Source organism: Artemia franciscana, chromosome 1, assembly GCF_032884065.1.
Source record: "Artemia franciscana chromosome 1, ASM3288406v1, whole genome shotgun sequence".
Classification (NCBI taxonomy): domain Eukaryota; kingdom Metazoa; phylum Arthropoda; class Branchiopoda; order Anostraca; family Artemiidae; genus Artemia; species Artemia franciscana.
Window position 1 is genome coordinate 786,578 of NC_088863.1, and position 26,706 is coordinate 813,283.

The 26,706-nt window shown below is 32.6% G+C and overlaps 1 protein-coding gene across 5 annotated transcripts in view; it reads left to right on the forward strand.

Moving 5' to 3' along the window:
- The window catches only part of LOC136043803 (girdin-like), a 161,902-nt gene that overhangs the window by 112,584 nt on the left and 22,612 nt on the right, over positions 1-26,706 (forward strand). For all 5 annotated transcript variants that reach the window (XR_010621735.1, XR_010621737.1, XM_065728725.1 and 2 more), the window contains 9 exons: positions 895-1,038; positions 3,022-3,447; positions 6,512-6,712; positions 8,633-8,992; positions 12,750-13,010; positions 16,350-17,385; positions 21,018-21,112; positions 24,583-24,739; positions 25,559-25,781. Coding sequence is in view for 3 of the 5 variants with exons in the window: in XM_065728725.1 (XP_065584797.1) it covers positions 895-1,038; positions 3,022-3,447; positions 6,512-6,712; positions 8,633-8,992; positions 12,750-13,010; positions 16,350-17,385; positions 21,018-21,112; positions 24,583-24,739; positions 25,559-25,781 (2,903 nt within the window). In the remaining 2 variants the exon portion in view is untranslated. The remainder of the gene's footprint in view (positions 1-894; positions 1,039-3,021; positions 3,448-6,511; positions 6,713-8,632; positions 8,993-12,749; positions 13,011-16,349; positions 17,386-21,017; positions 21,113-24,582; positions 24,740-25,558; positions 25,782-26,706) is intronic.

Sequence of the window (26,706 nt, forward strand, 5' to 3'; positions counted from 1 at the left end):
AAAGCAAATATTTTAAATCTAAATTAGTTGAGGTGCAAAGTGAGTATAAAGAGGCATATAATAGTTATAAGATTGTAATTCAATTCTATTTTTTAATATCCTAATTACAGTGCATTCTAATCTTGACCACGGGCTTTTTCTAATTTGCTTTGTTTTAGAAAAAGATACTGTTTTTTTGTTCCAATATTTTGGTGAATATGATTCCACGTAAAAATCGTCTATTGATGGTTTGTCCGTATTATGAATGATTTATTTTAGGCGCTTTATAATATTCGGTTTATCTCGCAAGTTCCAAGTTTTGTCGAGAAACGAGGCTTTCTATAAATTAGGAATATTAAGGACAAACAGGATGGCCTTATTATGGCCAAACATGATGGCCTAATGTTAAGGAAAAACATGGTAATGATGGCCTTATAAGAAGTAACGCTCCTTCTCTATTTAATGAAAATTATTTTGTTAATTATAAAAATTATTCAGTTGTCTTATTAAATTATAAAAAATTATTTAATTACTAATTATAAATTATAAAAATTTATTAGTTAGTAAATATTAAATTATCTTTGGAACTTATGGTGAGATAAATTCTGCTTGTCATGTTGGTTACTTGTATCAAATTTTAGTCATTTGTGAATATATTTTTTTTTATACACTTATAAGTCAGGCTATTTTTACGAGAAAAAAAAAAATTCTTGATTTATCCCTTTAAGTCCTATGATTTATTTGTCACTATCCAATAAAATATCCTTGCCAAGTCTTTGATTTTTATTGAAAGTTTACTCTTTATCCTAAACTTTTTTTTAGGCTTTCAAAACATAAAATTGTCCTTCTATTGCTCTTATATTATCTTAATTATAATTAATACCTCTGTTTCTTATTCCTTTGTTGTTATTTTAGATAGAGTTCCTCCGCCAAATTAATGGTGATAGACCTGTGCCAGACGGAGCTGCCTCCAACTTTGGCTCTGATAGGAGCGATAGTCCTCAGGCTCGTGCTGCCACAGCAGAACCGCCACACCTTTTTCAAGAACTCAAAGATCTGGTAATTTTTTATTTTGTCAAAATAATATTTTGTCATAGCAATTTTGCTCAATAGCTACTCTCAAAATAAAGACTACCCAAGTTGTAATTTGAAGCTCTTCCTTGAGCTGTTGGGGATTAATGTAAATACTATATTGATGTATCTCTTCTTATAATTGATGGGTTGAGACTTCCTCCCTCTAAAAAAGAAGACAATTTTCGAAAATCTCATTCCTGTCCCTTATGTAATTTAATAGATTCAACACTGACAGAGACCTTTTTTGTATATCAAACCATGTTTCTTTTGAGGATTCTTCTATCTCCTCCATACTCTTCAAAATTTTTGTTAAAATAATAATTATTGTTAAAATAAGGCTTTAGCAAGGATGTCAAATCGCGTGTTTCGAGTAATTAGTTTTGGATATAATTTAATCTTTCATAGTAATTTTTGGTGATTTTGAATTGTTATAGGAAATTATTTCTGCTAGTCTTAATATGGCTCTTTACTTTTCTTAAAAACTTTCTTTTTCGGTAGGTTTTCTCTTTATTGATTCCTGTTTGTTTTTGATTGCCAAAGTTTTGTTTTTGGCAAATATGATGAATATTTCTCCGGTTTTTCATGCCCCTGCCTTAAGAATGAAAAGGTCCGATTGTAATTTAATAGTTCTAATAAGTGTCTTCTGGTTTTCATCAAGACTCCTCAGCATTCCCTGAAAGTTTCAACTAAATACCATTACCCGTTCCTGGTTTGTTTCAGATACGCCCTTCTGACAACCGAGATGTGAATACTATTTTTTGATTGAATATTCTGACCCTTAGCCGCTCCCAAGACACTGCAGACATACACCTTTGACATACCCTAGATGCACATAGTGTTATTTTTATTTAATTTAAAATATATATATATATATATATATATATATATATATATATATATATATATATATATATATATATATATTTATATATATATATATATATATATATATATATATATTTATATATATATATATATATATATATATATATATATATATATATATATATATATATATATATATATATATATATATATATATATATATATATATATATATATAGGCCAGTGTATTCTCCTGATGAGCCCTTGTGTTGGGTTGTTGTCCCTGAATTATTTGTCTATATTATTTTTTCTATTGTTTTGGTAAATGACGACTTATACTTATTGACGACATGACTGCCTGTCCATGGGTTATTCTTTATGGTTGATTTTGTATGGCTATGCTGTTTGACCTATGTGATTGTATGGATGAGTAGGGTTAAGGCCTCATTCAAGTGCTGGTCTATATTAATCACTAATTTAGGAAAACAGTCTTCCTTTTCTCCTTCTGTCTCTTTTTTTTTTTTTTTGTGCTGTTGCATTGGTGATTTCTCTTTTCATGATATATATATATATATATATATATATATATATATATATATATATATATATATATATATATATATATATATATATATATATATATATATATATATATATATATATATATATATATATGTGTGTGTGTGTGTGTGTGTGTATATTGGGGGTCATTCTTTGCCTCCCTCTGTTTGCTTTGTCATTTACGGTTGGCACCTGTGGCCCTTTTGAACGAATTTCCTACTTTGCTTGGACGGATTTCGCTAAAAACATTTCTATCTTAACCTTTGTAAAAAAAAGTTTTTGTTGTCGTTTAGGTTGAATTTGTTCATGTTGTTACATATTTTTCTTTTTTTTCTTTTAAAAATTTGTAAATTTTCTTCTTTTTTTTAAAATCTGTTTTCTTCTTTTAATGTTTCTCTTTTTTATTGCGTTAATAGATAGAGGTCTAATCATTTCTAAAGAGGAGTTCTTTTTAGTTTATTGATTTTTTTTTGTTTTTTTTTGTTTTGTTTTAGGTTAAAGCTTTGATATACATCGTATTAGTACAAAGTCCTTTCTCCCTTCATGAAAATCTTTTGGTTCTCAAAATATACTTTCTTTTAGATTCAAGTTTTGATGGAGCGAGTAGAGAGAAAAACGCGAGAGTTAGAGGCTCTACAGCTTTCAAATGACTCCGATACAAGTCGAGCTGTTTCGCCCATCACCGAAGACGTATCTGTGAAAGACCGTATTGATCGTCGGTTCATATCTTCAACAGAAGAATTGAGAGGTCTTTCTCAATATGAGGCTCTACAACTGCAACCATTTGAAGATTTGAACAAGCTTAATGGAAAGCTAGAACAACTCTCTAAGATCGAAGAAATGGCAGTGAAGAGAGTGAAAGATATGGAGATGCAGTTGAGAAGTGCTAGAGATACAGAGAGAAATTTACAAGAAGAATTGAATTCTGTAAAAGAGCAACTAAGAAAGAAGAGTTACGAATTGAAGGAACTGGAAGCAAATATGGATAATCTGACTCGCTATAATTTGGTACGTCAAGTTTACTATCTTATACAGAATGTCTTAATCGCTGTTCCTTTTATCTCGGTAGAGGGTAAAAAGGACATCCTTCTTTAGTGCCACTGAAAATGGTAGCCACGAATAAGGGCTTACTTCTACTAATACTAGCCATCAACCACCCAGGGGCCGTTTTGTCTGTTCTAATACACTGTCTAATACAGTGTTTTTCTAATACGCTGCCAAGATTGAATAGATCGAAGGCAGTGATCGAAGCCAAAATCATACCTGGGGCATCAATTCCCCTCGAAATATGAAGTACCGGGGTGCAAGAAAAGATTCCTTAAGGGGTAATCTGAGGTGCGAGAAAGATGTTCTTGCTAGTACTGGGTCTTAGGGTCCAAGGCCTCTCCCAGCTGATGGTTGGGAATTGATGGGTAACTTTAACTCTACCCTCTCTTTAGTGGAACAAGTGCTACCTGCCCAAACTGTTCTGAAGCTAGGTGTGGGGTTATCAAGATGAGGGAAAACATTACCGTACGGGTTGACACATCCAGGAAAGGTTTTTATACAAAGAAAAAAAAGGTTAATAAAACTGTAGAAATACCATTACCAAAGGAGGAATCAACAACCCAGTGACAAATGACACTGGGTTGTTGATTACACAATGACACTGGGTGGTTGTACGATATTAGTGGACCTTTTTGACCTGAATCTTGACTCAGCTTTTTGAGTCCACCACAATGGACCCGGGAGTTTTGTCAAAACTAATCTTCAAGTTACGAGATTAGCCTTTCACGAAAGGTTAGTGTACCGCAAAGAACAATTTTTTGCTCTTTTTTGTAATTGCCGGAGATGGTGAGGGCATGGGGGTAAAGTGTTTTGGGAGTCTGTTCGAAACTGATCTTTAGGTTTACATTGTTTTCGTCTTTGAGAGTATGCATTGACTGGATTTCACTTACAAAAACATAAATAAATCAATCAATGTTTCAACTGGCTGCTAATTTTAGAATAGAATAGAATATATTTATTCACTACAATAGCCGGAGCTAGCATTAGCATGTCATGACAAAAATAATTATACCTTCAAAAACACTCACAGGAAAATTTAAACAAACAATATATTAATCAAACATTAAATATTAGTCGCGTCAATATTATTAAAATGACGGGTAAAATATGGAACAAATGATTTTCGGTATCTCTCAGTACTATATGCTGAGCAAGTCAGTAACTGTGGACAATTGTTTTTTATTTGTCGAAGTCTAGTAACTGGTCCTCCAGTTGGGGGGCTCGCAAAGTTGGGTAGTAGACGACAATGAGCTGGGGAATTTTTGCAGGTTTCGGAGTATCAGAAGCCAAAGTTAAAATTCATGCTAGAAATTTTGTTTGTATCGATTGATTTTATTTCTATCCGATTACTGAATTAAGTTTTTTCAATTTAAATATTTCAATTACTTTAATAACCCGGAAAGAAAAGTCTGGCTTTCACTTTGGAAAGCATATTTTTGTATTTCTGGCAGTTCTAGTTCTTTCTCTTCCGTTATTGTAAAGCCAAACTAGTTATTCAGTACTTTTCTGACTATTGACAGCTATTTAACTCATTCGCATTAATCGTAATCTCATTAATCACTCATTAATTCTCAATAGACTCATTAATCTACTATTTACTAAGCTAATCGTGACTCTGATGGGAACGGAACTTATTTTTTTATAGTCTATCACTGAATAATGAAAAAGTTCGTATTTCAGGAGCTTAAAATATGAAATTTTGCAAATATGTCATAAATGCAACATGACAACAAATCTTGATTTTGAACAGATTTAAGTATCTTCTTATTCAAATCATTTATTCAGACAATTTAAACTTACTCAATCATTAATACGTAAAAAAGCGAGTCAATTTTCAAAGGATCTCCATTCGTGTTATGTGTGTTATACATTTTATTTTATTTATTTTTGTAGTAGTGGTTACCAGATTAAAAAAGAAAACAACAGAATACTCACTCAATAATTTTCTAAGCTAATTCAAGCTATTCAGTTCATTCAAATCAATTCAATTTATTCAACTGTTTTTGAGCTAATTCAAACTATTTAACTGGAGCTGAAAAATGGAACGGACGAGCTCCAAGGTGAATTTTTAGTGAAAGAAAGGGCTATTGTCGGATCAGAAATGGGAATTGCCACCATGGAACCTGCTGTAAACTCCTTAGGAAATTTTTTGTTCCATGAATTCTTGTTCCAAGAATTTTATTCAGAAGTTTACAGATGTTCGTAATCTGTAAACTCTGTAAATCTGAATACGTAAAAAAAGCGAGTCAATTTTCAAAGGATCTCCATGTGTTTTATATGTGTCATATATTTTTTTTATTTATTTTGTAGTAGTGGTTACCAGATTAAAAAAGAAATTTGGGTAAAAAATTGGTAAAAAGAATTGTTGCTAAAGACAAATGGCACCAAACAGTTTCAGGAGGTGTAGATTTCCTTTTTAAGGCGTAGTAGTCTTTGGTAATCAGGATATTTTTAATACAGTATTTGAATACCCACGAGTGTTTTGAAATCTAAATAATGGAAATTCAAATTATTTTCAAATTATTTTCAATTAAAATTAAAATTACTTAAGCTAGCTCAAACTATTCAATTTATTCAAATCAATTCAATTTATTCAACTGTTTTTGAGCTAATTCAAACTATTTAACAGGAACTGAAAAGTGAAATGGATGAGCTTTAAGATAAGTTTTTAGTGAAAGAAAGGGTTATTGACGGATTAGAAATCCGAGTTGCCACCATGGAACCTGCCGTAAACTTCTTAGGAAGATTTTTGTTCCATGAATTCTTGTTCCAAAAATTTTATTCAGAAGTTTACAGATTTCCCCCCAAGTCCCATTTACAAGATTTTAAGGATTTCTAAATATACTTCTTGAGGTAAAGAAAACCCTTACTGTGGAATAATAAGATAATCGGGCTAATGAGAGGGGTCGTATATCAGGAGCTTAAAATGTGAAATTTCGTTAATCTGACATAAATGCAACATGAAAACAAATCTTGTTTTTGAAAATATTCAACTGTTTCTGAGCGAATTTGAATTATTTTACAGGAGCTAAAAAGCGAAAGGGACGAGCTCCAAGGTGAATTTTCATCGAAAGAAAGGGTTATCGCTGGACTAGAAATGCGAATTGCCAGCATGGAACCTGCCGTAAACTCCTTAGGAAGTTTTGAAGAGCTGAAAATGAAGTTGAAAGACACTCACCATAAACAGGAGGAGCTCCAATATCTACTTGAGAAGAAAGAAAGTCAGGTACAAATATTTTATGGTTGTATTATGTTTTTGGCAATTTATTTCAATCCGAACGGAAATTAGGTCGTTTCCGAATTGAGTGTAACGGCTCATAGGCATGGATCATGAGGAAGTTGGTACTTCATTGTCTGTCTGTGTTTCTGTCTGTCTGTCTCTCTGTCTGTGTGTCAGGAGACAAAGACTGATGCTTTAGGTTGATTGAGGTAAACGGTAACTGTGTGATGCTGTGTTAGACCCAGGTGGTTTTAGTGTTGTAGTAACTTATTATTATTACCATTATTCTTAGCTGTAGTATTATCGAATATTTGATAAATGTAAATAACAGTTAATTGAAAACAAACCCCCTGCCTTCCCCCAAAACAATTGTGGGCTTAAGATTAAACTCTGACAATGACGTCAGAAAGCCGCTAATCCTGTGCCAATTTTTCGTTTTTTATCGGAAGCTCTTACTTTTCGCTTTTTCGTTTTGAATAGTGAGCTGACAAACTTGATGAATGATCTTCAGTTCAAAAATTACCAGTTACCAAAATTACCATTAGGATGTCATAATTTATAGTTTCTTATGATGTATGATTGCTATTAGTTTCTAAATGCTTATGGTATATGGATAATAGTAAAGCTAAGCTACACTGACATCTGGTAAAAAAAAAAATATGGTAAAAATATCCGATAGGTCTTTTCAGTTATATACTTTTTACATTTCATTGGTAATTCACCTCGAAGTTCAAATATGAAAATGAAACACAAATTCAAAATACCAAAACGATACTGATACAAGATTTCGAATTTTTATAGATTATAACTGAATAGAAACACTTCAATTGGGAGTTTCTTTTAAATAAATGTGATGATTTTATATAAATCCTTTAAATGAACGGTTCGCACTTTTGTCAGTCGAAGTCTGTTCAGCTCTTATTTTCCAATGTTAGCTAAAATAAACTCAGCCAATTATTTACAATTCTTGAGATTTTTGCCTTAAGCAACTTTATTGGCTCGTCAACTTCACAAGGGTATCTATAAAAGTAGTGTAAGAAATTATTTGCTGCCATAGAACAGTAAATAATGTCTTTTGAGGCCAATTTATAAGTCCATTTTATATAAGTCATTTTATATATTTTTATATAGTTTTGTATATATTTATATATTTTATATATTTATATATTTTATATTATAGAATATATTTTTTATATATTATATTTATATATTTATAATACATATAAGTCCATTTTATAGCAGGCGCTTCGCACTGACAAATGCTCATTGCAATACTTAATCTGAGAATGTTCCAAAAATTAAGGGGTAGAGAGAAATAGGGACACAAGCACACCCCTTTTTTTGGGCGGGGGAGAATTCGATGCGTAGTTTGAATGCCAAAGGTTCTAGCCACTTAAATTTTGAATTTTTTTTTTAAATTTTTTATAAATTTTAATAGGTAGTTCTCATATTATTACTGGTCCCCACAACCAAAGAATTAATCTACTTCTTCAAGATTTACATTTAATTATGAATGCTCTCTGTAACTTTATTTTTACGTTTTGACGACGATGCCTATAACATCTAATTCTATTCTTGCAATTCACTTATTTTTTTTTATTTTTGTGTTTGTTAGTTTCAACAATCACATATTTAATCTACTTCATATGTTCTACTTGGGAAGTAAGTCGGGTGGTCAAATTCATGTACCATTTCTGAAATCTCAATAAATTTACGATTTTCCCTACAAAAATTTGATATTTTTTCAAATTGTTCTTCTTCACATAAGTTGAGCTTTGAAATTTATTTCTGCATTAATGCCTCACGCATCTGTTTGCTCGTTTATATTTCTTGCTTTATTTGTCTCTTAAAGGTTTTATAAAGTATTTTTCAAAATTTTAGAATTAAAGCAACGAGTCCTTGGTTAAGTTCCCAATTTATTTTCAGATTAAAGAAATGACACGTCAACTCGAAGATTTCCGACAGTCGCTAAAAACTGCTGAGTCGGAATTAATCAAACTTCGAAAAGAGAAATCGGCTCTAGAATGCGCAAAGCCTTTTACATCTACGCCTGTCTCAGGGATCTCTTATCCATCTCCTGACCAACCACGTTTAGAGATGAAGCTAGTACAGAAAGAAGCCGAAATTGAAGTTCTGCGGCATGAAGTTAGCGAACTTAAAGCAAAACTGGGAACTGTTGCAAGAAATGAAATGGACAGATCGATCGAAGAGCTTCGAGACTCACGGTATTTGTCCCTGGTTGAACCACCAACGAGAGATGGCGTCGAGCACACTGTTATTGAAAAGGTAATTTTCAGTTTTAATTTTAAGATGCTATGCTGAAAGCATCCAACCTGAATTGGTAAAAAAAAAAGGTAAAGGATACGGCACTAGACTTTACAGTCCGTACCGGCGGTGCTGATCTCCGTTTTTTGGCCCTTCAGCCAGGAAGTGCAATGGGGGGTTGGGGGCCAGCCATCCTGTGCTTTCCCGCACCCAATTTAGCAACTGCTTTATTTTCTTTGTTGTATGATTAAGTTTAATAAAGCAGATGCAACCTGAATTGGACTTAAACTGAAAGTTTGTTTTTAAATTTCTACTGCAAATCAAAAACCCATTTTGACCTTATGTGCCAACATGTTTTCCCAATCAAATGACCGTTAAATGATCATTTTGGTGTTTTATTCGAAATTTGGTTTAAGAATTTTAAACAAAATTTAGCAACTGCTTTATTTTCTTTGTTGTATGATTAAGTTTAATAAAGCAGATACAATTTATATGCAATATTTAAAGCAAATATTAGTGTTTAAGATGAGATTATTAAGGAGGAAAGATTAATAAGGAAAGGAAAGATTATTAAGGAGGAACTAGATTAATTAAGAAGAAAATGGTTGTATTAGACGAATCTTAGAGAAATCTTGGAAGATACGAATATCTTCTGAAGCCATCTAACTCTCGTACGTACTTTGTTTATTTATACTTTGGTTTACTTTATTTATTTGCTATACGCCTGTGAAAAGTTACTCATATGTACCCATATAGGATGTTCTTTACTTGGCAACAGTACAAGCAGAAATAAAACTAATTTTTGACCGAAAAAGAAATTGTATGATTCCTCTGTGGCCAATTCCTGTGTGTGTGGGCGTTACTTAACAATTGACTGGGATCTGTCCGGTTTTTTTTTATCTTAGCTTCCATCGATAATGTGGTAAGTCATACCAATGGCGGGAAGAGTATAGAAATCTTCGATGTTCGTGAAGATAAAGTGTAGTACTCTCTCTCTATCTCCACGTGTTGGTACTTCGACAACTTGCGTAACTGAAAGTGATCTAGGCAACTAGCTAGCCTTCAAATGTAAAGTTTGCTAGTATGTGAATTCAGCGTAAGGGAGTATTGCATATTCAATCGAATACTGTAAGTAGAGTACAATTTCCTTTCGAAATGATACTCTTGACGGATAGTAGGCTATGTCAAAGATTATTGAAGATACTTCGTTTTGTAGGTGTCGTGGCTTTGTCCAAAGCTAAGAAATTCGGTGCACTGGTTTCCTAGAGGTAGATATATTGAGTGTTTGATTGGGTATTATAGACTTACACAGAAAACCAACTCCGCCGCCATAACTTACAGTGGCCTCATCCTTATTCAATCTTGGGAGTAGATATACATCGTACTGGGGTATGGCCGTTTTTGTGTCAGATGCGGACCAAGTTTCGCACAAGCAAGCCACGTCGATCTGAATTTGCACGAGTCTGATTGACAGCTCTTTAACTTTGTTCCCTAGAGAACGGACGTTTGCGAGCAGGAATTTAAGAAATGAATGCTTTTGTTTCGTATGATTATAATCCTTTATCATACTGCGTAAAATGTGAACCGTTCGATTAAGAGCCGTCGTTAAAACACATCCACGAATCAATTATTCAAACAACTTCTTGAAGATGGACAAAGTTGACTGTAGTATATCCAGCAAGCCGGTTTTACTTCCATAATTATGTTGGGTTATATTCTGCTTTTGGTGCTGGTAGTTTCTAATTCCTAGTTCAAATATGTTGTATAGCCACAAATGTCTGCTTCTGTTCTGTCCCCCCCCCCCCGTACACACCTTTTTGTGGTAGTAGGTGATGCTTAAATAAAAGTTACAGTAATTTACTGAAATGTGCTGAAACTTTGCCTCTCTTTAGGATTTAGGATATAAAGCGGATTCTTTTGGAATTGGCATAACTCTTAAACTTTCTTATTTTTTTCTCTTACTGTTGACGGGTGCTTCCCAATACCCGCAGTTTGTTTCCCCGAAATGTTTGAGACATATTGTATGACTTTTGAATGACCTTTCGTAATCCTTAAAATTGCTTTGCTCTTTGTTTTATTATGGAAATGCAGTGTGGTTTTTGTCGTTATTTGCTTCGCTCGAAAAAGCCATAGATGCAGTTTGAGAATACCCCGGATTCCTATTAATAAATAGACAAGATACTTGGAATTCTGACCGATGTCTTTGGTGCTCAATGTTCTACTTGTGTTCAGACCTTAGACTGAATGAGCAGCTCTAGTGGAATAGTTTGGATGAGTCTTACCTTTTGTCAGCCTCATCAGTATTAGCAGAATATTTAAAGTTGAAATAGTTGTAAAATAAATAATAGTGTAACATAATGAGAAGAAAAGTCATGTAAAGGAATTGTGTTTTTTGTGCTTTGTGCATAGAAATTTGTTTACATTTTTGGGTGTCAAACTTCGGCTGATTAAAACTATCATTTCTTACTTTTAGTTACAAGTCAGACAAAAGTTTGTCCATTTATAGATAATATGAATAAATAACTGCATCTCTTGCTTTTCTTAGTAATTTCACCTATAGCAGAGGCTTTTTCATGGCAGCTGCATGCGCCCTTTGGGCCTTTTGTTTTGATAAGAATGACTTAAAATAATTTAAAAATTTGTGCTTTCCGTAACGATGGTCAACGAAAAGAGAGACGAATGGTCAATTTTGGGTCCTAAACTAAAGGTTCTTTTCATTTACTGTTTTTATTTTTTTTTTATTTTAAGGGGAACAGGCTTAGTATGATATTGGAAGACCCACTGAAAAAGTTGACTGGCAACGCTGACTAAATCCAAGGAGGAAAAAACGTATTTTGGACATTCACTAGTGAGTGTCGACGTTCACCAGTTTTGGACATTCACGGTAACATAAACATCAGAACTACAGGGATCTCTTTTCAAAGGAATATGATGCCTTGAAGTCTCTCATTACTTTCTGGAAAGAATGTATTTCAAGTCGACCTTAGGGCCACGAAACCTACGTTATAACCCATAATATCAGAGTCTGCGCAGTAGCGTTTACTAACTAAAAATTAATATGTCTCCCATGTATCATTTTCTTTTATAGCCAACTTTGTACAGATTGGATGATCATAGAAAGTAAAAGAGAGAGCTCATTCCATGGGAGGGATGATCGTAGAAGTTTAAAAGAGAGAGCTCATTCCGTGGCAACTTGAAAGTTCCAGTGCTCTTTTCAAGGGTCAAAATTCATCAGAAGGCAAACAACCCAAACAAAGTGAATCAAAAAGTGTGTTTTATTTATTTTCTTTTTGATTTCACGCTCAAAATCTTGGAATTTATCGTGCTTCACGCTCAGAATGCATCAGCAATATTCTGTTAGAAAACATAGGTGTTAGTGAAATTCATACTAATAATTTTTATTAACAATTTACTAACGATATTAGTAAGTGATCTGATGACCTCGGAAAAATCGCTGTAAAACACCAAAGTTGTCCACACTTATTTAATCAATTAAGAAAATTCGCAAGTGGCAATTTTTTCTAATTTGACGATCAAATCTTTACGTTTGTTGAAGATTCAAAACCTATTAGTTATTTTTGGCTGTTTGAGCCTTCCCCGGGTGGTTGTGTGTATGTAGCCTATAGTTGTTTTTTTTTTTTTATTTTGTAGTTAATAAAGCATTCATTTTATTCATTCATTCATTCTGTTGGACAACACAATTTTGACTGAAATTGTTACTAAAAACTTATAGCTAGGACCGCCAAAAGGCGTTCTAATACTTTTTCTTTTATTTTAGTCTGTCCTAGACGATTCACTACCTTATCTCAAATCACCTAAAGAGTCTTCAGTGCAAATGGAAGTCGATGGGGGTAAGTCATGTAATGCTCTTGCAGAGCTGCAGCTCAGGTATCAGAGGAAGCAAGAACAGTGTGATTATGCTGAAAAAGAATGCGATATCTTGAGAGAGACTGTTCACGACATACAAAACGAACTGCGTGAGGCGTTAAGAAAGATAGGTGACCAAGATAGGCTCGTATCCGCTCTTCAGTCTTCAAAAGTAAGTTTGTTTGTCATACTGTATTCCACTTTATCCAACTTTTTTTCTCTTTAATTTACACATATCAAGCTCAGGCTTTGTAAGAACAAACTCGATAAAGCGTTTGCCTAGACCATAAACTATTCCGTAGTTAAAGAGGTGATTCAATTTTTATACTGTAACCTGTCCCAAATTCTTATATGAGGACAGTATGAAGTATAACTGGTTCTTTCTTGGTCTTTCACAGTTTTTTGGAGAAACATTTTTTGGCAATTATAGTTGAATAGGTATAGAATGATAAATATCGAGTGTTTGGCACATATGGTGCTCTCAGGTGTACACCAGATGGTTGAAAGTAGGTGGTCTCTTGCAAAAATAACCGTTGAAGTTCCGTTGAAATAGCCGTTGAACCGTTGAAATTATATGGCAATTATAGTTGAATAGGTATAGAATGATAAATATCGAGTGTTTGGCACATATGGTGCTCTTAGGTGTACACCAGATGGTTGAAATTAGGTGGTCTCTTGCACAAAAAGCCGTTGAAGTTCCGTTGAAATAGCCTTTGAACCGTTGAAATCGTATGGCAATTATAGTTAAATAGGTAGAGAATAATGAATATCGAGAGTTTGGCACATATGGTGCTCTCAGGTGTACACCAGATGGTTGAAAGTAGGTGTCTCTTGCAAAAATAACCGTTGAAGTTCAGAGTTAAGAAAACAAATCGTATATTTTACTTTATATTTTTCATGAGAAAGTGCTTTCAAAAAGTGACGCCAGAGAAATGTGATAAGATGTCATTTCACGATTCTCTCTCCTGATAGAATTAATAATGATAAGGACTGATATTCTAAAAATAAGTAAAAAGGTTTGTCTCTAGTTGAAGCGTACATGGATTCGAATATAGTTAGTTTAAAGAAAAATACTTTATACGTAAATCGTACTTATTGTGTTGTTATGGTACTTAATCATGACAAATATTTTCATTGTATATTCACATGTCCTGTATATCTAGTAATTTTCGAATTGCCAAGAGTCTAATTTTTTTTGTATTAACGTTTTCTTGGATGAGGCACTTTTTCTTAGCTTTCTTGTTCTGAGATCATGATTTGTATGAGATCTATTTATGTAGTTTGGTACTGTAGGATTTGTCACGTCTCTATACAGTAAGCCTTAAAGGTGTGTATAATATAAAGTTGTGTGCAGAAGAAGTTTGTCTGTAGTTGAAGGATAGATGTAATTGCATTCAATTGGTTTCAATTCCTTAGTTTCAATGCAAAACGCAATTATTGTGTTATTAGTGAGAATAAATTCTAACAAGTATTTTTGTTTTTTAATTGACAGTTGAGTGACAGTTACTGAATTGTTGACAGTCTCACTTTTTTGGTATTAATAAGTTCTGTTGAAAGCAGGACTTTTTATTAGCTTTCTTACTTTGGGATAATTCCCACTCTGGGATAATGATTTATATGAGATTTGTTTATGTGTTTCGGTAGCATTAGTTGAATATGCTGCGCAATCAGTAGGTCTCCGCTGTGATCCCGAAGTAAAGCATATTTTTGTTTTGTTTTTAATAGTTAATCCAGAAATGGGACGAGTTCGAATAAAATATACTCCTTTTGTCATAAGAAGGCTAAATTGAGTTGCAACTATTTTTTATATATATATACAATATGTACGTCTAGTGATAGTCAAACTTTGAATAACCTATTATTACCGTTTGTATCACCTTAACAACTTTAAGAATAGAGTAAATTAGTTTTTGTTTTATTTTAAACTTATAAGATTTGCATTTTTTTTTCTCAATAAAAAAATAGTTATAAAAAGTCTTAAAGTGTATACCACTAAATTTTGTGTCATTTTCTGTTTGTAAATCTCGTGAAATTCCAGAATCTTGTGACAGGATTTGAAATAGCCCAAACAAAATTAATAGGAATTCGCAAAACTTACCCATATCCATTACATGTTATGGTTCCAATTACGATTTGAACATTAAACCATAATAGTAGCAATAGCGATCACGAAAATGTCATTGTAAAACGTAGGTGGTATATCAGATCAACTGAAATAAATTTGGAAATGTATTTAAAAAACACTAAAAAATTTTTAAATAATATTAGCAAAAAGAAGCTTTGTTAGAAAAAACACGGTAGTTGGATTGCTACAAGCGACATCTGTTTATATTACTCAGCCTTCAAAAATCATAACACCTTTCTGTGAAAAATGGATTTATTGACGGATCCAAGAGCCCCCCCCCCCTCGCTCAAATAAAGTTTCATTTTGTGGAGTTTTACTTACCTACTGACACCCTCTTCTTGGCTGGGTTCAATTATAGTTCTTATAAGCTTTTAATTAATTATATAAGGACATGTCGAAAAAAGTTGTTGCGGAACACCTTAAAAAAAAGAAATAACCCATCTCTTCTCCCTCGCTAAAATCCTAGGTCCGTAACTGAGCACATTTTGGCTAAAGACCTTGCCTTATCGAGTGGTAATCCATGAAATCTAAATTTTTTCGTGTTTATTTCTGTGTGCTGGGTTTAATTATAGTTCTTATAAGCTTTTAATTAATTATATGAGGATATTTAAAAAAAAAGTAGTTTCGGAACACCTTAAAAAAAACGAAAAAACCCATCTTCTCCCTTGCTAAAATCCTAGGTCCGTAACTGAGCACATTTTGGCTAAAGGCCTTGCCTTATCGAGTGGTAATCCATGAAATCTAAATTTTTTCCTGTTTATTTCTGTGTGCTGGGGTCAATTATAGTTCTTATAAGCTTTTAATTAATTATATAAGGATATGTAAAAAAAAAGGTAGTTTCGGAACGCCTTAAAAAACGAAAAAACCCATCTTCTCCCTTGCTAAAATCCTAGGTCCGTAACTTATCACATTTTGGCTAAAGGCCTTGCCTTATCGAGTGGTAATCCATGAAAATCTAAGTTTTTTCCTGTTTATTTTTGTGTGAAATACAATATTTCCTAGTATTTCCTGCGCAGGTACAAACTTTCAATTAATCAGTCTGCAATCGCAGCTGCAAACTAAAATCAGTAACTGCCGACGGGTGTCGCAGTCCATAACATCAACTGCAACATTCAAATGCTCTTGTTCAACCACTTTTTCAGAGAATGTGTGGCGGCATTGAACGGCCGCTCTTTTTTGTTTTTGTCTTAAAATTATATTTGTAAATTATCTTAATATCATTTAAATGTAACCTTGTAGACCAAACATGGAATACTAGAGAATCAGTTGGGAGTTTCCTTGTAGTAAAGCTTCATTATTAAATAAGACTGAATATTAAATAAGAATAAAATAATATTATTAATTAATTCATTGTTCAATAAGACTGAGGGTTTTTCCTAATTTTAGAAAGCGCTCGTCGAAGAGCTTTCGAAAATCAAGAGTACTTCAAAACCTGGAGCTGATGAAGATTTAAAAGGTCGTCTTAGAACATTGCAAGAAGATTACGACGGTCTTATTACTGTCCGAGATTCTCTGATGTCTGATGTTGACAAGCTTAAATCTGATCTAACCTATTACGAGGAATCTCTTCTTAAACTTGAAAGTGAGCAAAGGGCTTCTCTAAACAAAATAGAAGAACTGGAAAGATTAATAGGGTCACTTCGTCGGGAATTGAAGGAGAAGAGTGTAGCCAAAGAGGAGCTACACAAGGACCTAATTCAGGTGCGGAAGATGGCAAGTGAAACACAAATGCATTTAAAAGAAGCAAATGAAAAGATGCAGTCGGAACTTCAGCGAGCTTCAGATAAAGTTAATTCGATCAAAGAAGAAAATTTGAAACTTGAGAAAGCTTTATCAAATATTAGAGAAGCTAATGAGAGGACACAAAAAGAGAAAAATGATTTATCTATTGAAAATGATAATCTTAATAAAGCTGTTGTCAATTTGGAAAATTCTTTATCTGTTTTAAATGAACAGTTTTTGGCACAAACCAATGAACTGACTGATTTACGAAATCAGCATTTATCTGTGTATAAAGATCAAGAAAGAGTAATGGAAAAATTAAAGGAAAAAGAAAGAGGGGTGCTACAAGCTCAAAACGAAAATAAGTTTTTAAATCTCAAATTAAATGAGGTAAATAACAGTATTGAAGTCCTAAAAGGAGAGAATTCGTATTTGAATCAAAACCTGTTTAGTGTTCGGGAAACAGTTCAAGACCTCACTAAAGAAAATGAACGTCTGCAAAGGCAGATAACAGACTTAAGAAATCAACTAGATAATGATGTGATGAAAGCATCAGTTGATGATTTATTTGACAAAGTAGAAGACGAATTAGGTCAAACTGTAAGATATGATCAGTCAGTATTAGCCTATGTGCAAAATCTAAATTCACCCAATTTGCTGCCCACACCAGATTGGAGCTGTGATGAAGATCCCTCTGCTGGTAAGTTTTTATTGCTGTTGTTTCTCATTGTTTATTTTCAAATATCAACATAGTTTTTATAACTTCGATATTGTCTTACAGAAAACCAACACGAAAAAAATTGATCAAAATATCTTCTTGAAAAAGTGACAGTCCTATATTCTTACTGATTAAACTGATAAATCGTCATTGTAAGGACACAGTTAGTGTCTGATTGCATCTCAATGCTCAGTTTTTCTGTTATGTAATTTGGATGTGTTATTACTATGTCTTCCCTCCAAAGAAAAGGGGCGGGTGTCTTCCCTCCAAAGGTTTTTGAATTTTGGTATTTGAAAAGGAAAAAAGAGCATCAACGGCTATCTCTGAGAGTAAATGAAACCTCGATCATCTAAAAAAATTAACGTCTCAACTATCTGGAAGAAGAAAATTCATCACCTTCCTTCTCCCTTACTCCCTATTCTCAAATACCGATATAACATTTGACGTTATAACGTTATGAGAGGGAAAAAAATCATTGGTCTCCTTCTCTGATTATGAATTAAATATGAAGATTTTCGTCTCCTTAGGCTCATTTAAATTCTTAATTTTATCATTTCAATTATCTGGGAGAGAAAAGTCTACCATCTTCTTTCTGAGTCTCTACTCTCAAATATCGATATAACGCTATATTGTTATAAGACCATTTAACTCCTAAATTATAACGTTTCAATGATCTGGAAAAGAAATTTCCATCACCTTCATTCTTTTTCATTCTCTGTTCTCAAATGTCGAAATAACGTTAAATCGTTATAAGACCGTTTAATTTCTAAAATTTAGCGTTTCAAAGATCTAGAAAGGGAAAACTCATCACCTTCCTTCTCCCTTACTCCCTTTTCTCAAATATTGGTATAACACTTAACGCTATATTGTTATGAGAGGAAAAAAATCATCAACCTCCTTCCCTGATTACCAATTAAATATGAAGAATTTTGTCTCCTTTGGTTCATTTAACTTCAAAATTTTATCGATTCAGTGATTTGGAAATGAAAATTCCATCACCTTCTTTCTTTCTCACTCTCTGTTCTCAAATATCGATGTAACGTTAAATCGTTATGAGAGCATTTAACTTCTAAACTTTAACGTTTTAATGATCTGGAAAAGGGAAACTCATCACCTTTCTCCTTTGTTACTCTCTATTATCAAATATCGATGTAACGTTATCTATATATATATAATACGTTATAAAAGGAGAAAATTCATCGTGGTTTTTGTCTTATTACCGATTAAATGAATTATTTTCTCTTTTGTTTCATTTAACGTTTCAATGACTATAAATAGATAGAAAATGACTATAAATAGATAGATAGGTTCAATGAATAGAAAAATTCATTACCTTCCTTCTTTTTCACTCTCTATTCTCAAATAACAATATAACGTTATATCGTTATAAGAGGAAAATATTCATTGCGCTCCTTATCTCAATTCCCATGAAATATGAAAATTTATCATCTCGTTCGTTTCATTTAACGTTTAAAGTTAACGTTTCTGTGTTCTGGAAGAGAAAAAATTACCACTTTCCTTCTTGGTCACTCCCTATTCTTAAATGTTAGTACTGTATAGAGTTAGTCTTTAGATTATCCTTTAAGAAAGTGTGAAACAAAAGAAAAAAAGATGAAACAAATCTTATAAAATAAATTATTAAAATTATTGAAATTATTTAAAATTATAAAAATTAATAAAATATTAAAATTATTAAATAGATTAAATAAAAGTAATTGAGAAAACGTCAACTCTGTGATGTTTCTAATTTATCTGAACGAATGGGTCATCACCGAACGGACATACATAATTTTCCATTCAATCACAGCGTTCCATTCTTATTTTTTTTATTGTTACTATGTAATTTGGCTTGGTTGTTATCATCCCTTTAGAGAGAGGGACGGGTCTCCTCCTTTTGGTGATTTTCAAATTTTTGGGGTGAAAAAAAAAAAAAAAAAACAGAACAAATCAGTGTTGACCATTTGAAAAACTTAACGTTACAATGATATGGAATGTCTTTCATCGAACTTCCTTTCAATCATGCCTCAAAAAAACTTCCACCGAGCAACGTTTCATCAAACCCTCGCGTGGAATAAAAAAAAAGTCTGACGAAATCAAGACAACTAATGTAAAAAAAAGGAAAGGAACAATTATTTTCGCTCATTGTTGCCGATTGGAGGCTGCCAAAAGAAAATTTTTTTCTGGCGAATTTTATGAAAACTATCCAACTTACTAAAATCCAGTCAATTTGGAGCAAATTTCAACCTTCTCTAAAGGTGCGTCGACAGTACCGTTTGGATCGCTTGGGAGCAAGCAGAAGAGGGTAGAGAACCTGCCGGAAGTGCCGTATAGGTACATGTATACCAGCCATGTCATGTCTTCCATGACTGGAAGTCTGGAATTCATGTTCCATGTTCATGTGAGTTGTCATTCCAGACAGGATGTCTGGAAGTCATGACATGGAATTCAGAATTCCATGACAAGCGGTTTAAAAGTTGTAAAAGACTTTAGGCGGTAAATTACTTCTTTTCTCTAGACTTTGCCAAATTTTGCGCAGCTGTAAAACTTAGATTTTGTTTTAATAAATGTAGCCAAAAAAAATGCAAAAGATAAATTGAACACTTAATGAAAAGTATAACCGATGTTGCCGAGATTTTTTGCTGAAGAACAATATATTCGGTGGTAAACAGGAAAAAACTTCAAAATGTCAGAAAAGTTAGTGTAGCTAAGTTTTTAGAATAATAGTTTATACTAAATATCAACATTATTTAAAGTAACCCTATTTTTAATTTTTGATCCTTCCTTTTTTTAAAGAAAAAGTTCTAGTCCTCAGAATTTGTTTTCTTAAATTTTAAATTGTTAAAGGGTCTCAAAATAAAAAAGGGAAATCTGTGGGAAGTATTTCTCTTTCACTAGTGTTTATGGGACACTCTGAATGTATGTTTAGACAATGAAAGGGCCGAGAAAACAAGGAAGGGATATCCCATTGGTGTATAAACTTTTGAATTTAGGAAAGAAACCTATAGCATCACAACAGATTGATGCATCTTTCACGAGAGCTGTTTTGTTTGATCGAGGGATCCAACCGTTCTCAAAGATAGTGAAGCTCCATACTCATGTCATTTCATGAAAGCTTAGGTAGTTACTCTCGGGAATAAAAAAAAAACCGGTATAACCGTGCTTTATAACAAAAACGTTGATAAGCCCCACCACCAAAAATGTATTTTGAATGTTTCCCTCTTTCCTTATACCATGAGCTCTCCATAAGGCATCGTAAACATTTTTTCTTTCGTCCCCTCTCCACTGCTCAACCCTGAAATAACAAACAAGTTAATTACTTGTTTAAACAAAAAAGCACCTTATTGAAATCTTTGCTATTTCACCATGCCAGCCAATGTTGTTGTTTTGTTATTAAAATATATTATTATTATGTGCGATTTTTACTCTTTTTTTAATATCTCTCTTTTACAATTTTGTCGCTTATTTATATTCTTACATGTAAAATTAGAATTTGGCTCAATGACATTATTTTATACACTTTTCCCAGTAAATATATTTTTAATCTAAATTATAGCCAGTTAATGAAGAGGAAGATCAGTAATATTTGTCTTTTTAAGACATTCTTCTTGTTTTAGAAAGGGGAAACCAGGTAGAAAGCTTCTGTGATATAGAAAGCCACATTATGAAAGATGGTCAATTGGCAAAGAAGATACATAGTGAAGGAATGAAGGTTTGAGTTTCTGTATACTTATAGCCGTTCCGAGCGGTGGGGGGGGGGGGCAACTAAGGAAGTTGCATCAAGTTTTACTAAGGGTAGTTTCCTAGGTATCCATCACCACGGTTTTTGCTATAACTGTAAATATGAAGTGGTGTTCCTGGATAAAAGTCAAAAAAGAAGAAAAAAAGTTTGATTAGCAGGAAGAGATTTAATTTGAAGAAAAAATGAAACGGCAATAGGTGCTGTAATGAATTTTTCCCCGGGCCCTACCAACCATAGGAACGGCCCTGAGTAAACTACATCTTCTACTCTTGCCTTGTTTATATACTATCTTCCTTATTTTTTCATCTGCTTAGTTTATTTCTCTTACTGTGTATATCTTTTTCTTAAAGTACTAAGAACTAGAAAACAAGTATATTATAGAGGCCAAAAATATTTTGGCCTCTAGGACCTATGAAAACTACAACTTTCTAAGATCAGTGTTATCAATTTTTCAGGACTGTATCCCTTTTTATTTTGCCACGTTGAACAAATGAATAAGCAAACTAATTAATTAAATTTGACAACACTTTGCGTGCGTAAAAATTCAAATAATAATATTGTGGTTATTTCCAAAGACAACCACACCTTCTAAGGAAAGCCACACCTTCTTTGGATGTTTGCTGCCTTTTGTTTTATCTTGTCTTTGTTGATTTGTCTGCAAGTTTCTTTTTTTTCAATTTGGTGACTGTTATTATCAAAAATTAATAACTAAAATCAGAGGTCTTTTTAAATTGAATTTCCTGTTTTTATGATTTTAATTTATATATGGTTGTGTAAATTTTCACTTAAGTGTATTTCTGTGTCCTCCTTTGAATTACCTGGCGTCAGAATTGCTTCCAATTTGAAGTGGTACATCTAGGTTAAAAATATCATCTATAAAGGTACAGTGTCCGTCTTCCTCCTTAAGTGCCTAAATGAAATTGGCATCCCCCTTCCTATTTGTAAGGATTTATAATTTCTTTCTTCGCCCTCCATTTAAAATTGTACGTTCAATTTGCAACCCTAGCTTTCCAGAAAAAAGCCATATATAATTGAATCCATCCATAAAAGGGGTGTAGGCGTTTACTTCCGTAAAATATCCCCCCCAGGAAATATCCCTCACGCGCAAAATTGAACAACTAAAGAAAAAGTCTAAAATAAATACCTCAGAATTTCGGTCAAATGTCCTAAGGGTAACAGAAGAACCAGATATAAAAAAACAGTTTCAGGACAGGGGCTGGAAGGTCTCCCGTTGCCCTCGTCACCTTACCTTTTCCTCCGTCCCGCGCTATCTATAGATATGAAAAACCTTTGTGCCCTACAAAACAGAAAAAGGTGAAAATCCGGAGTTTCTTACTTTTTATTACTTATACAGGCGTTGCCTACGTTTAGTAAATGTTCGCTTGAGTTCCTTACTTTTGAGGTTTTTGATTACTTGTTTCATTTTTTTTAATTTTATATATATATATATATATATAAAATATATATATATATAAATATATATAATATATATATATATATATATATATATATATATATATATATATATATATATATATATATATATATATATATATATATTTGCAATGGTTGAGATTTCTGTATAGATATCGAAGTATAAGGTTTTTGACTAATTTTATCACTTCTATAAATGATATTTTTATAGGAGTATAATTGAACACAGGTGTCAGATAGCTAACTCTCTTTTTTTCTGCTGTTCAAAATAAGTACCATGACTACACGTGATGTAAGAAAAAAAACATGAACAAATAAACAATTACAAATTATCAATGAAAACAGAAAATGACAAGACTATTGTTAGTTTTTTTTTATGTTTGTTATTTTTCTTCTTTCTGTGCTGAGGGCGGCTGAAGAGGGGTCTCAGAAGAAATATTTGAACAATTTTCTAGTTGTAACTGCTTTTTTTTTGTCTTTCGTGTTTATTTGTGGTATAATTTTTGTTTATATTTTTCTCAAATGCGTTCTTAGCTGTGCAAATAATAAATAAAATAAAACTGTCAACTTTTTGATCTCACATATACCACTTTGTGTGATCTAATAAAAAATGAAGACGTAATATTGTTCATATTTTTTGTAGAAAAAAGAATGGATATGAAATCCTTTGTTCTCATGCTTGGTAGCTTTTTTGTAATGAACTATATTCTTAGTATGTATCGACGAATTAAATTGATGCGTTAAAAATTAGTTGGCATTCAAAATTACGTTTTGATATTCATTTAGTAAATTGACGTTTCATAAGCAAGCTTTATGTTTTTTTCTTCTTCTGGTTTTATAATCAAGAAGTCTTGTGGGAAGGGTGGGATATTTATTTGAAGATATACAATTATGTTTCTTCTGCTGTTTTTGTGGAAAATGGGAAAAAAAAAATGTTATCTTTAGAATTTATGATGAAGCCCAGACAATAATTCAATAAGGCGCTAAAACCACCAAACAGTCACTTAATGTCAGTTTGGTTAGTATGTTTCTTAATATGTACACAAATATAAATATTAAAAAAAAATGGTCATATGCTCAGATGGTATAGTCACTTTTATTGGCAGAGCAAGTCTTTATCGGCTAATTCTGACCAACTTATTCACACTTGTTTCTAAGTGTGAATCACATATGTGGAAGTAAAGAAAACCAAGATAATTTTGCGAAGGAAAAGGAAATGAAAATGAGAAGGAAAGAGAGAAGGTGAAAAAAACCCTTCGATTTTTGAGAAGAAGAAGTTATTCCAAATAAGTTATTTGCTGCTAAACCTGTGATTGTTAGAAAATTATTACCCATTTAATGTATCTAAATTGTTTTTGTTTTTTGTTCATCCTTGAGTGTTGCTTACTTTACTACTAGTCAACTTGTATTTCCGCCTTTCTCTTCAATTCTTTTAGCTTTTCTCTTTTTTATTTTTTATTTTTATAACTATAAAAAAGCTATTAGAAATACCGTTTTTCTGATTTCTTATAATATATTGATACTCATGTTGAAATAACTTCGTCATAAAAAAAATATAAAATAAGATTTTTAAGAAGCTGAACGTTTTTTTACACAGGAAAAGGGTTACTGAGTCACCGTCTAGAAGACATATTGTGCAACGTCATTGGTTCTTTGACGGCCATGAAATTTGATTTTATGGATTTATCCTCTAAGGCATTAGACCTCAACTTCATTCCTCTTTTTCTTGAGTGCCCTGATAAGGCTCTTTTTCTGTGCCAAAGCCATCTTTGAATGGACCATTCAACAAATAGTACCCTCTCTTGATATATGTAACCTGACCTTGTCATTGTATTTTCAAACTGGTCCTATATTTTCAAATTGGTCCTTAATTAAACATCCTTCACGTAGAAGAAACGGAATGAGAAGAAAAGAAGAAAATGGAATTCACAAAACGGAAATGAATTTTCCGTCTGTGGATCAGAAAAAAATAAAAGGGAATTAATTCGCTTTTTTCTATATGCTAGGTACTAGCTCTAAGTGAAGATTTGTATGCGAGACAGCAAGGAACCAACCCTGTGTGCAACACTTGTGGAAGGGATGAAATTAGTAATATCACCCCAATTGTACGACCAGAAAGTCCATCTAGGTGGCGTACGAAAGCGTTTGCCCTTGAACAAGAAGGTATTTTGTTTTAAATTGAAATATAAGCGTTATTTTATAGATTTTGAAAAATCTTGTGGTTTCTTTTTCCATGAATTGTCTTATTGCTTTGAACTTTGTAACCATATGAAAGTCATACAGTAAAAATAAAGTTACTGTGCTCATCTATAAATGAAATATTCGCATAAATAAAAAGTAATATTGTGACTATTTTTTTTAATAAAATAAATTTATGGACCGTTTAGTTGTACGAGTCCTGTAAACTGATATTTTTTGTCATTTTCAAAATGTGTAATATTGCCATCTAATTTAGCTCCTTGTTGATGTCGTTAGTGAATCATTTGCCGTTATCACCAAAAACTGCCGAAATGCGTGCCCATTCATTTTAAAATCTTTACTATTTATCGGTATTTCAAAAGAAATTGTTGAAAAGGCGTTCATTTGCTCCAAAATCTGAAAGATAATGTTTTATTTTGTCACAAGAATCACTTCATAGTGAATTTGTAGTGAATGCTTACTGAAGCATTTTTTTTTCATGACAATAAAGTGAGGCGTAATGGTATTTTTTCACTGAGTCATGGATGCCGTTATTCTCTAATAAACTAGGGGATAAACTTGTTACAGTTACAGTTCAAAGCTTGCTTTAGGTACTAAGTCAAGTGAATACTTTAAATACAAAATAAATAAAATGAAGGAAGACTTAAAATTGTAATTTCGATAAAATAAGTAATAAACAAGTTGTCATACCAGGTTTTGATATTGTTGAATGTCCTCCAAAACAGTTTATTTATCCATTATTAATTAAAGGCTTTAAAGACAGTTCAACTTATTATTTTTCAGTTGAAAGGCTGAAAACTGAGTTAAACATCGAGCGAATGATATCAGAAAACCAGAAAAAGTCAAAAGAGAGCACTGAACAACATTTGCTATCCGTAGTCAATACCCTGAATAAAGATAGATCAAGTGCCCATACCTCGCAAGGGGAAATAATGACGCTTAAAGATCAAATACAAACTCTTCGTTTAGAGTTAGTGTCGAGCAACGAAGAAGTCAAGTCCCTGAGGTTAGTATATGCTAAGTTCCATATTCATGTACCCACTATTGATGATCTGAAAATTTATTTAGGACTAAATCTTATCTTTATAACGTACAGTGAACGCGTTACATGTCTCTGAACGCATTATATCTTTCTGTAAACTCAAACTTTTGTTGAACACTGTCTTGTTGGGGGTCCAAATTAAATTGTTGGGGGGTCTAAATAAGACGCAATAAGCAAAAAGTTTTGTGTTGTCTGATTATTGTTTGATGTTAGTATCGTGTTCCTATAATTATATTTGGTAGTCTTCGACCTGAAGACACTGAAACATTTTTGCCTTGATCTAGGCTGATATACCCTAATGTCTAAAATTTCTGATCCCTTGTCTCTATTGAAGTAAGATCAAACTAATCAAAAAGATATCTTCACAATGCGTCCTTCCTAAGTCCCAAATCCACAACAAGAAAATAAGCTTTCAGCTTATTATTACTACTTTAAGTTTTATATAGGATTGGCGCGTGTTATGCCATCTATTTTTTACAGTCATGACTCTTTTTTTACGGGGGGGGGGAGTATTAGTGCTATTTGTTGACTTTTTGCTTTATGAGTAATATCGTTAGCTTATAACACTAACCTAACGTAGACTTGTAAAAAGTATATCTCTAGATAATCAAACTTTTTTTGTGAGCATTATTTTGTTCTCGGGTGTAAATGCGAAATAATATCTGACAATCATTGTGTGTCCAGGGGAAAATATGATTTTAGCATGTAGTACGTAAAATTATGGTCAGTAGTCTTTGACCTAAAAGTGCTGTAACATTTTTTTCTCCAAATTTTAGCTGATATCTATTAGTAACCGATACCCTTTTTACCCTTCCTTGAATGAAGTAAGTAACTTATGATACTGATCAAAATTATTTCCAAAAATAAATCGAGTGTTAAAATCTTCATT